Consider the following 12,059-nt stretch of genomic DNA (forward strand, 5'->3'; position numbering starts at 1 on the left):
TGAATAAGAGAAAGAATTTAGGGATATGAATGAGTTAGCTACAATTAATGATGAGACAAATGCAATCAATTTTGGGTAGGAAAGCAATCTCTTCTATCTAATAATGTTGAACAGAGTGAGTAGTCCTCTCCGTCAGAGAGTGATGAGTAGGGAGACCTACTTTCAAAATTAGGTAGTGTAAAGTCTAAGCTTAGGAGATCTACCAAAAAGCATAAGTCATCTATTCAATATTCAAGTTCAAATTTTAGTTTAGTTACTAGTGAGGGGGAGCCAAAGAACTTTTAATATGTACAAATTACTCTAGATGGAAAACGCTAGTTAAAAGTAATAAAAGAAGAGATTGAGTCATTATTAAACTTTCAAAAGGGAGAAGGCTATTGAAGAATAAATGAGTGTTTAAACTGAAAAAAGATGGTAACAAGTTAGTGAAGTATAAAGCTTGATTAATGGTGAAAGGTGTTTTTTTTAGAAACTCGACATTGGTTTTGATGAAATCTTTTCTCTAATTGTGAAGATGAGTTTCATTTGAGTGGTACTGAGATTAGTAGCTAGTTTGAATCTTGAGTTTGAGTAACTTAATGTTAAAACTATATTCTTGAATGGTAACTTGCAAGAGGACATTTATATGGATCAATCTGAGGATTTTGAAGTAAAAAAAAAAGAGCACTTAGTTTACAAACTGAAAAAAAGCTTGTATGGCTTTAAACAAACTTTATGATAGTGGTACAAAAAGCTTTATTCTTTTATAGTAAGCCACAACTATAAAAGAAAGGCAATAGCTCCTTGTATGTATGTTAACATTTTTTTTAATAATAACTTCATTATTCTTTTATTATATGTGAATGATAGGTTGATTATGGGATAAGATGCTGATATGGTTCGCAGGTTGAAAGAATAATTGCCTAAGTCCTTTGACATGAAAGATTTAGGTCTAGCAAAATAAAATTTTGGTATGTATATTATCTAAGATAGAAGAGCTGAAAAACTATAGTTATCATAGGAAAAGTATGTTGAACAGATGTTTAATAGATTCAACATGTAGCATGCTAAATCAGTTAGCACTCCACTTGTTAACCATTTTTATTTGAGTAAGAAATCCTATTCGGTGATTAAAAAAGAGCAACTAACTATGTCTAGTATTCTTTATTCTTTTGTAATTGGTTCTTTTATGTATCTTATGATTTGCACATAACCTGACATTGCTTATATAGTTAGTGTAGTAAGTAATTTTTTTTTTTAATTAGGAAAGGTTCACTGGAAAGTATTGAAATGGATTTTCAGATATTTAATGAATACCTTAAAAATGTGTTTGAGTTATAAAGTTTCACAATCAATTCTAGAAGGGTTTACTAATGTTGACATGATAGTGATCTTGATAGTGAAAGATCTACTTTCAAGTATTTATTTACTTTTACGGAAGGAGTTATGTCATGATAGTCTAAGTTGCATAAGTATGTTATCTTGTCAACTAAAGAGGTTGAATATATTACAGTAACCAAAGTAAGTAAAGAAATGTTTTGGATGAAATATTTTATTCTTGAATTAAGATTGAATCAGAAAGAGTATGTGATATTTTATAATATTCGGAGTGTTTTAGATTTGAGTAAAAATGTCATGTACTAGGTTAAAACAAAGCACATTGATGTTAGGTATCATTGGTTGTGTTCGGTGATTGAAGAACAACATATGCAGTTGTAAAAAGTCTATATTGATGAGAACACAACAAATATGTCGACTAAGATACTTCCTAAAGAAAGCTTGAGCTTTATAATAACTTGGCCGAAATATGTTCTTTGGCCAAGATAAGTTTCAAATAAGACTATAATGGTGATAAATCTTCTCCTAATGGGGCTGGAGGGCGAGATTGTTAAGAATGTGGGGTCTATCCCCATGTTCATGTGTTTTTACATATTAAAGGCCATGGACTTTATGTTTTAGGCCACCCTAAGAGAGCCTTACGTAATAATGAAAAAAGGAGGTAATTTTGGCCTAAACGTGTGGCACTAAAAATTAAGAGAAAAAAAAAGAAAAAAAAGCCAAAAAAGATAAACAAAAAAAGAAGAAGGAAGAGTTGGTTGAACTGAAGTTAATCTATGGTTCGATTGAACTAAAATTTTCTCAGCAGGTTTATGATTCAGTGTTTACATTCTGAATGATGGAGATCGGGTTTAAAACTTTTAGAAACAAATCCAAAGTGTAATACCCCTAATCTCACATTGAAAAAATGTATGGATATAGTATGATATATAAGTTAAAACTTAAATCCAAACTTGTAAGGTACGTTTTGTGGGAAAAAATCATGAAATCTTTGGTTCAAAGTAGACATTATCTCTCAAGTTGGATATGGGTCTTTACAAATGACATTAGAGCGGTTATCAGTCGATAAAAATTAAGTGCTATATCGTGGGAGTCACTAAGTGCTATACAGTGGGGAGTCACCTCTAGAATCTCAACGTCTAGTGTGATCTTGTTCCTATGGTTGAACTCAGCTTGACATGGATCTCAAGCTTGAAAGGTGAAGAAATTATAATGCCCCCAATCTCACATTGGAAGAATGTGTGGATATTGTATGATATATAAGTTGAGATTTAAATCCAAATTTGTAAGGCGTCTATTGTATGACAAAACCATGAGATCTTCGGGTCAAAGCGAACAATACCTCGTAGGTTGGATACAAGTCTCTATAAATGATATCAGAGTTAAGTTGTGATTTTTGGAGACTTTTTAAGAGTTAGATTATGATGAGATTTTCTTTAAAAGCCTAAGTTATGATTCTTGGATTTTTTTTTTGTTTAGAGTTCAAGTTTTGATCTTTAAGCTATGTGAGACGTTAAAGAGCTTATATTATGATTTTTAAAATTTTCTAAGAACTACAAGATTATGATTTTTAGAGATTTTTAAAAGGTTAAATTATGTTAATTAGATTAACGGTGATTTTCAAAAAATATAGCTTATAATCTTTAGATTGAAAGAGATATTTTATGAGCATAGTTATGATCTACATATTATGTAAAGATTTTTAAGAATTTAGATGATAATATCCAGATAACGTGATGATTTTCCAAGGACATAACTTTGATCCATAGACTATAGTGGTGAGAATAAGCAAATGATTTGATGAATTTTGGAGTAGTTAAAGTTTCAACAAATTTTGAGGAATCAATGATTCAATGAATTCTTGGTGTAATTATTTTGGTTGATATTTACATATTGCTTTTGGATCTTATAGTTAATAAAAAATGTAATTACTTTGATATAGTGTGATTTTATAAGTTGAAAAAATTTTTGATAAGACTAAAAATTTTGATGTAAAGGTTAGACGACAAATATACCCAAATCGTCTAGTTTCGATCCAATTTGATTTTTTTTGTGGAGACCCGTACTCAACTTGCGAAGTATTGTCTGCTTTGACCTAAAGGTTTCACAGTTTTATCCCATAAAAAGTGTCTCATAAGTGTGGATTTAAGTCTCAACTTATATATCATACCATATTCACACATTCTTTCAATGTGGGATTGAAGGTGTTACAATCTCCCTACCTTTAAAGCTTGACATTCTTGTCAAGCTGAGTCCAACTATAGGATTAAGATCACACCAGACGTGAGGATTCTAGAGGTGGCTACCCATCATATAGTACTTAGTGACTCCCACGACCCACCATGTAATGCTTAGTGATTCCCACGATGTAGCACTTAGTTCTCATCGACTAGTGACCGCTTTGATACTATTTGTAGAGATCTGCACCCAACCTACGAGATATTGTCTGCTTTAACCCATAGATCTCATGATTTTGTCCCACAAAATGCACTTCACAAGTTTGAATTTAAATCTCAAATTATATATCATATCATACACATATTCTTCCAATATAGGATTAAAAGCGTTATATAATATGTATTTGTTAAGTTTCCTATTTGATGAAATTTGTCAAATTATCTCTCTAATTGTTGATTAACTTTAATTTTAGCTAAAGAAGAATATTGTATATCCATTGATTGATAATGAATTTTTTTATGGTCCCTGATTTTTTTTTCTTTTAAACTGAAAGATTTTTCGTGTAAATCGTGATGTGTTTTATTTTTCTTATATTGTTAATTTTTTTTTGTTATCTATTACTGTAAATTTATTGTGATATATTACTTTTACGTTGTTATATTTATTACTTCAGGTCTAACAAAACACACTTCTATAAAATGCAAAGAGATTGGAATTCTTGCGATTCAAAAATTTCAAGGAAATGCAAAACCAATCTAAAAATGCCAGCAGGCTTAGAGAAATATTATGCTTCAAAAGCAACCTACTCGAAAATACTTTGTAATTTATTTATTTATACAATCTCACTAGGAAATGGTTCTAAATCAAATGCCAAAGACGTAACCACTGGGAAATGCATCAGTCAGCATTGTTCCTCCACCTATTCAGGTATAGAAATAAAGCTCCCTTAATTTTGGGTGGGTAAAAAGAAATTAACTTATTTGATTCTGTCTAACATGGCAAACCTAAGGGGTCACTACTTGCTAGGAGTACAATACATTCTATATCAACAGTTTATTCTGGCTCATATAGTAGAACATCTCTGAAGTACTAAAACAACAAAAGATACAGCATTTGATCATCATTATGCAGCATCACCGTCGTGGAGGAGCCTTTGATCAAAGTGCCATACTCCTGCAAGCCCGACCAAGCAATTGCGCTTAGTGCTTAGAGAGAAATACGAAGGATATATAGAAGTAATTGAAACATTTGTCCAATGATTTTATGAATTGAAAGAGAAGATGATACTGAGTATTTGATTCTAGCCTTCAATGCATACCGTGGCCTTTTCCAACCATCCTTAATTGAGCAACATATTCTGATATCTTCTTAACGGCTTCAACCTATAAAATTTATATATTCACAACTTCATTAGAATGGTGCCTTACTGAATAGAATAAGTTGCTAGCTGTTGAAGTCTTGAAGACACAGTAGAAATGAAGAAAACACGAACTACGAAATCAATTTCCATCTTATGAGTATTTTGCAGCAGATATTTTGAGGAAGATTAGCACAAGACACCAAAATACATGCCGTGCCATTCAAAAAATAGAATGGAATTTAAATCATCATTCAAAATGTTCTTTTTGGTTATTTGAAAGATTTTTTTTTTTTAATACTAAGAATGAAAGTTGAGCCACCTGTTCAGATAAAAACTCGTTTTCAATGAAGTCAGCCATCTGAGCGTCATTGTTTTGCTGCGCTACCTGTTGTTCATCAAGAAGAAAGTACAAAATCCATGAGAACTAGGAACAGTAGATTAGTTGAAGACTAAACATCCTGATAAACACCTATGACTTAGTTTTCAGGATTTCAGTAGATTACATTGTGCAGGTTCAAAAGCTTCTCGTTTGTCAACTTCTCCAAGGACAACGCTAATTCCATAGCTGAACTCAAAAAATTCATAGCAATAATTAATAGATCCAGTTGAACAAAACAAACAATATTAAACAAACTCTATATAGATCAAACTCTATCTAGTATAGATCAGCAAAATTATGGGACATACCAAAGAAAATATTGTCAAGCATGAAGCCATTAGCATTCTTTTGAAAGCTAATTACAGATGTGGTTAAAAAAGGAAGCAGTCGAAGCAAATAATTTTTTTTCCAGAATAAGCATGTAAAAAAGACACTGACTAACCATATAATGCATCTCCCTTCTCTGCATGTTCAAACTCTGAGAGGGGCATCAGAATTGAGTGTAGTTTTACTCTTCCTCCACGTATGTTCTAATTATATAGTTCAACAATAATTGTTCAGATATTCCTAGTCCAGTATAAAACGGGTAAAATAAAATGAAAATAGACATTTCAGAAAACCTGATATTCCATCAGCTTCTCGGCATGTTCTCTTTCTTCTTCACTAGATTCCTTGAAAAATCTGATTGCAACAAGATCAAATATTCATTATGTCATACAGTTACAAAAATGAAAAAAAAAAAAAAAACTTCGGGCAGGTTCTTGTTTCTGTGTTCTTACTTGGCTAAGCCCTTGAGAGCAATGTTGTCTCTGTCGAAGTAAGCATACAAAGAGTGGTAGACATAGGACACGTTGTATTCCACACTGTGACAAAATAACCCCAATAAATTAAGAACTGAATCTGAAGGGAAAAATGGGAATGTTGACTACAGATCAGAAAATAAGAAGGATTAACAACTTAAAAGATTAGGGATAGAAAGAACAACGAGAAACGCCACTCACTTAATTTGTTCATTGATTGCCGCTTCACAGTCATTTGTATATTTCTGGCGAGCAAGTGAAATCTGAGGTGCGACTGGAATATCAAGTTCCACCTTCTTGACCTCTTCAAATGGCTGAAACACTACTCCTGTAAGTGCCAAATTGTTGGTTTCTAAGGATGCAGAAACCCCAAAAGCCCTTGCATGTTTTCTGAGTAGAAAACTCAGAGCAGAGGAAGAAGGAAAAACAGAATTCAAACTAGAAGATGAAAATGGAGGGGAGCTCCTAAGGGAACTGATTATATTATCCCCTTGCTTGGTTTGGACAGAAAAAGATGAAACTGAGCTCAAAAACATTGCTTTAATCTTTGAGGGGACTACAAGAACTATGATTTTTGGATCAATCTAATAAATGAAGAAAGATAGTTGATGGAGGGTGGATTGCAGAGGATATATAGAACTGGTTGAGGACAATTACAAGAGTTCCGGAGTGGATGGGCTTCGTTTTCGACCGCCGGATAGGACATTAGTCGGACGATCGTGGTTGAAACACGTAAGTAGGCGTGTGGCGAACTCGTGGTCTGTCCAATCCAACTTGCGTTTGTGGAATTTTTAGCCCGTATATTCTGTTCACATTGCAATTTTAGCGTCATCAAATAGCTGTCCCCATGTGAACTAAACTGTTCTCTGTTGCTCGAGTCTTCCAAGTACCAATACTCGCTCCATTGTTCAGACAAGTGTTTCAGAAGCCCATATCTGTACGATGTTTGGGCGAGTGGAAGTTAGCGTAAGCCTAGTAGAATGGACATTTGGACAGTGTTAATCTTGTCTTAAGCAGGACAAAGAAGCTCGTTTTTTCTTCGCTCTGGAAAAAGTGGTTCCGATGTTTCTTTGCAGAATTTCTCTATGTAGGAAAATACGAATACATTTCCAAGTCGTTTGGTTAACAGTTCTTATTTTGCTAGTAACAAATTAGAAACCGGTTGATATTTTTTGAACAGTTATCAACAAGCTGGTGGATGCTAGAAATTAGAAACTCCAATACGTCTAGTAACATTATGATGGTAGTAATAATATATTGGTAATATAGATTAAAAACAAAAAAATAAAAAAAAGGGGGAAAAATGCACATGTGACCAATTTAGACTAGTTGATCAATGACCAAAAAGGTCTAGAAAGGTAAGATTGGTTAAAGTTATCCAATTTGTGAACTTTTCTTCCTTTATCTCTTTTTTGAGTAAGCAACAATACCACTTGTCATATAGATTCATGAACTTATAATTAAATATAAATTAGATGAGTCATCATTAATTTTTTTATATAAATATGATTGATCATTTGTAATGTATTTTAATCTATAAAAATAAATATTAGATTCGAGAATCAATTACGCATGAGAAAGATTGTAACACCTCTATAACGCTCATCTAAATGATGGTATCAGTTTAATTTTAAATTATCCGAGCTTTGATCATTTTTTTTTTATGATTTATCAAATAATTTAATATTAAAAATTAATCTTAAAATTATCTTAATAGTTTGATAGTAATTTAAGATAATTTTTTCACCTTATAAGTATTCATAGAAATTAATGTCACATTCTGAAGAGACTTCATCATCGAACTTATTGAAGTATTTTATTCAGTAAAATTTTTCAATAGTTTAGTAGGACTTAATTTGAAACAATCCTCCAATAATTTAGAAGATAATTTTTTTTTATGAAAACATTGATTTTATGGAATTTCTCAATAGTTTGGTGGATTCTACAAAAAACTTAAACCTATGAAAATTTTTCAATAGTTTGGATGAAATTCATGAATTTATTTTATAAGAATTTTTGTTCGAAAAAGATTTTCTTTTTTATTTTTTTGAAAGGATTTTTTTCATATAAATATTTTTTGAAAACTTAAAAAAAAATTTTATTATTATTTTGAAAATTTATTTGAAAAGATTTATTTGTTTTTTTTTTTTTTTACTTATTTGAAAAAGGTTTTTTTTTTTTTAATTTTTTTAACAAAAATAATTGTTACACAATAATAAATTTCTCAAAAATAAAACCAGAAAACTAAAAAATAAAATGAATTAAAAATAAAATAAAACAAAAATCAGAAAATAAAAAGAAATGGAAAAACGAAACTTTGTGATCGGGTCAGGTTAACACGCAGGTCGACACATGGGTCAGTGGGTCAGAGCGCGGATCCTAGGCTACCAAAACACGATCGTTTTGGAGCAATATAAAAGCAAGCTTTCAGCGTTTTTATCCCAGATGCCTCTATGCTCTCTTTATCTAAAACCCAAAATGTTCTCCTTTCTCTCTAAAACCTAGCCAAGATCCCATCGAAAACTGGAAATCCTTGTCGATTTCTAAAAAATCCCATCAAAAAATTCATATTCCGTCGAAAAACTCATTGAAAAATTCACATCCCACCGAAAAATTCATCAAAAAATTTAAACATTCAAACTTCAAACCCAATTTTCTAGAAAAAAAACCCAAAAATTTCGCATTTTTTTTTAGATCCTCTCTAAAATCTTTCAAAACCTAATGTCACCCCCAGCAACCTAAAATTAAACCCAAAATCTTCAAATCACATCCAAAAACCTCAAATCGATTTTAGAATCCTAAAAAACTAGTACTGCCCAGAACACCCGGTTCACCCAAATTAATTGTGTCTCCTTTAAAATCCACTCCTCTTATGTGTTATTCTATGATGTTAGTGTAATTTATAGGCAACCTTAGAACAAATTTAGGAAACAGATAGAATCAATCCCAGGCTTGAATCCTAGGATTAAGTTCTGGCAAAACCTCAAATTAGGTCTCCTTGCTGATTTCTAGAAAAGTTCCTTGATTTGAGCTCTAATTAACCCTTTGACCAAATTCAATTCCCAATTTCAGTTATTCAATCAGCCGTTAGGAAGAAATGAAAGAAAGATAATAATTTTGATAATAATAATACTAATAGACTATGTACAATATAATAATAATAATAATAATAATAATAATAATAATAATAATAATAATAATAATAATACTATGTTAATATATTGTAATAATATAATAAAAATAACCCTAAAAGTAACCTTATTGACCCGAGATACATATGGGTGTCTACAGCTGCCTCTCTTTGCATATCTCTATTAGAAAGGGATGATGCAAATACCTAGATACCTATTCTATTCGAGTCAAATCAGCAAGCAAAAATGATCGATATGAAACTACGAGTCAAGAAATGAAGCAATCATGATCGAGTCGAGGTCGAAGATAAATAATCGGGATGAAATCATGAGTTATAAAAAATGATTTGGACTGAACCAATATCAGATGATCGAGGCAAAATCACAAGTCTAGAAGATAAAAAGATCAAGACCGAGTCAAGATAAAAAATAAATGATCGGGATGAAACTACAAATCATGAGAAATGATCTAGACTTAGTCAAGATCAAGTGATCGAGATGAAATCATGAGTCAAAATGAAGCGACCAGGATCGAGTCAAGATAAAAAATGATCGGATGAAATCACGAATCATGAGAAATGATTTGAAATGAGTCAAGATCAAGGGACTGAGATGAAATCACGGGTCAAAATGAAGTGACCAGGATTGAGTCAAGGTTGAAAATGATCGGGACAAAGTCATGAATTATGAGAAATGATTTGGACTGAGCCAAGATCAAGTGATCGGGATAAAACCACGAGTCAAAAAATAAGGCAACCAAGACTGAGTCGAGTAAAAAATGACCAGGATGAAACCATGAACCATGAGAAATGATCTAGACTGAGCTAAGATCAAGTGACCAGGATTGAACCGTAGGTCAAAAAAATAAAGCTCAAATATTTCACTTTAAATCCAAAGATTCACAATTTGGACTTTTAAAAATTTGCAATGACTCTCAAATTCACAAGAAAGAAAGATTCATAAGATTTCTAATTTTGCAAAGGTTCTAAATTCATAAAGTTTTTAAATTCACAAAAACTTTTAGATTTACGGGAAAGAAAGATTCGTAAGATTTCAACTTTGCAAAGGTGTAAGATTCCCAAAGATTTTCAGGTTCACAAGAAAGAAAGATTTGCAAGACCCTAAATTTCGTAAAAAATTTATATTTATAAGGATTCTCAGGTTCGTAAGAACTTTTAGATTCGTAAGAAAGAAATATTAGCAAGATTTCAAGTATCGCCAAGGTGCAAGGTTCGCAAGAACTTTCAGGTTCATAAGAAAGAAAGATTCACAAGACCCTAAGTTTCGCAAAGGTTCTAGATTGGCAAAGATGCAAGATTCACATGGATTTTCACATTCATAAAAAAAAAAAAAGATTCATAATATCCCAAGTTTCACAAAAGTTTTATATTCGCAAAGATGTAAGAATTGCAAGGATTTAGGTTTGCAAGAAAGAAAGATTCACAAGACTTCAAGCTTCGCAGAGGTTTTAGATTTGCAAAGATGTGAGATTATCAAAGATTTTCAGGTTTGTAAAAAAGAAAGATTCGTAAGACTCAAAGTTTCGTAAAAGTTTTAGATTCGTAAAAATTTTTAGGTTTGCGAGAATAAAAGATTTACAAGATTCTAAGTTTCATAAAGGCTTCATAATAGAATTGAAGTAGTTAAAAAAATAAAATGACTAAAATCAAGTCAAGGTCAAAGATGAATGATTGGGATGATGTCGCAAGTCTGAAAATGATCTAGCCTATGTTGAGATCGAAAATGAGTGATAAGTGATGATGCAGTTATGCAATGTATGTCATATCTAGTATGCAAATGTAAATACAATGTACCAATGCCACAAAATTTTAATTATGGTAGCAAAGTTCTCAAGACTCCACCAATTTTTCTTAGCTTTTTAGTATTAATAATCTCAGAGTAGATTTTCTAGGCTGATCCATGTCATTTTTCTCATCTGATGACAACTCACAAGTCGTGTTTATCATTGAATTCATCTTTGGCTCACCTTGTTAGCCCTCTTATAAATCATTTTCTCATGCTTCTTCTCATTTATCTCATCCTAAAATTTTTTCAAAAGAATGAAAAACTCTTTATGAAAAATGTCATTCATTTATTTGCCATCATTCAAATCAGTGACATGATGCATTCCCTTGGTTTATTTACGGAATGTTCATTTAATGAAGGACAAAGAAAATAGGTCTTTATTATTAAAAAATAAAAAGTAGGGTTAAGAACAACTCAAAGAAAAAATATCGTGATTATTCAAATAGGATATTAACATCTTAAAATAACAATTGTTTAAATAATTTTGAACTCAAACTCAGGATCATCTTTTAAAAACATATTCCATTAATATCTTCAATCTTTAAGCTAATCATCATCCTTTTTCTAGGGACCTTCACATGAAATTATTTTTTTCAAGTTTTCATCTTCACTTAAACCGCTATTTTGAGTTTTCAGTTTAAGTCTTCCTTTTTCCTCCTTTATCTTTTTTTTTTTCTTTTTACTTTTGGTTGTTGTTGTTCTTTTTTTTTTCTTCTTTTTCCATTTTTTTCCTTTTTCTTTTTTTTTTTGTACATTTTTTTTCTCATTTCTTCTTCTTTCTTTGTTGACACTTTGATCAAAGCTTCATATAATCCAATGGCAAACTTACCCTAATTCAATTCATGATTCTCTAAATTAAGTATTTATATTTAATTAAAATGAACTTTTAAGGGATGTAATGTAGGCTAGGGTAAAGAGGTGCCAAAGAAAATGGATAAAATAGGCCTAAATTGTATTTGAAGGGTAATCAAACTAAGGATAATTTCTTCATATGGAACACTTTGACATTTTGCCCCATCAATTTCAATTTTTTTTTCTTTTTTTACTTTTTTTTTTTGTAGAGCACATTGGCATTTTACCCTATCAAT

General features: G+C 31.3%; 1 protein-coding gene across 1 annotated transcript; it reads right to left on the minus strand.

The window, feature by feature from the left end:
- Positions 1-4,279: 4,279 nt before the first annotated feature.
- On the minus strand, positions 4,280-6,641 carry FER1 (ferretin 1). Its single transcript, XM_022912063.2, has 8 exons — positions 6,236-6,641; positions 6,014-6,097; positions 5,855-5,915; positions 5,677-5,764; positions 5,359-5,420; positions 5,175-5,240; positions 4,814-4,877; positions 4,280-4,668 (listed from the first exon to the last, which is right to left on the minus strand). Exons 1-8 carry the CDS (start codon positions 6,568-6,570, stop codon positions 4,619-4,621), a joined length of 810 nt encoding a protein of 269 aa, XP_022767798.2. The 5' UTR covers positions 6,571-6,641; the 3' UTR covers positions 4,280-4,618.
- Positions 6,642-12,059: the final 5,418 nt, after the last annotated feature.

Source organism: Durio zibethinus, chromosome 1, assembly GCF_047325235.1.
Source record: "Durio zibethinus cultivar Kanyao isolate XHJ-2024 chromosome 1, ASM4732523v1, whole genome shotgun sequence".
Classification (NCBI taxonomy): Eukaryota; Viridiplantae; Streptophyta; class Magnoliopsida; order Malvales; family Malvaceae; genus Durio; species Durio zibethinus.

Coding starts and splice junctions, on each gene's coding strand:
- FER1 (XM_022912063.2), bottom strand. CDS start 6,570: ATGTTTTTGAGCTCAGTTTCATCTTTTTCTGTCCAAACCAAGCAAGGG. Junction 5,916..6,013: donor GCTCTCAAGGGCTTAGCCAA/GTAAGAACACAG, acceptor TGTTGCAATCAG/ATTTTTCAAGGAATCTAGTG. Junction 4,669..4,813: donor GATGGTTGGAAAAGGCCACG/GTATGCATTGAA, acceptor TCGGGCTTGCAG/GAGTATGGCACTTTGATCAA.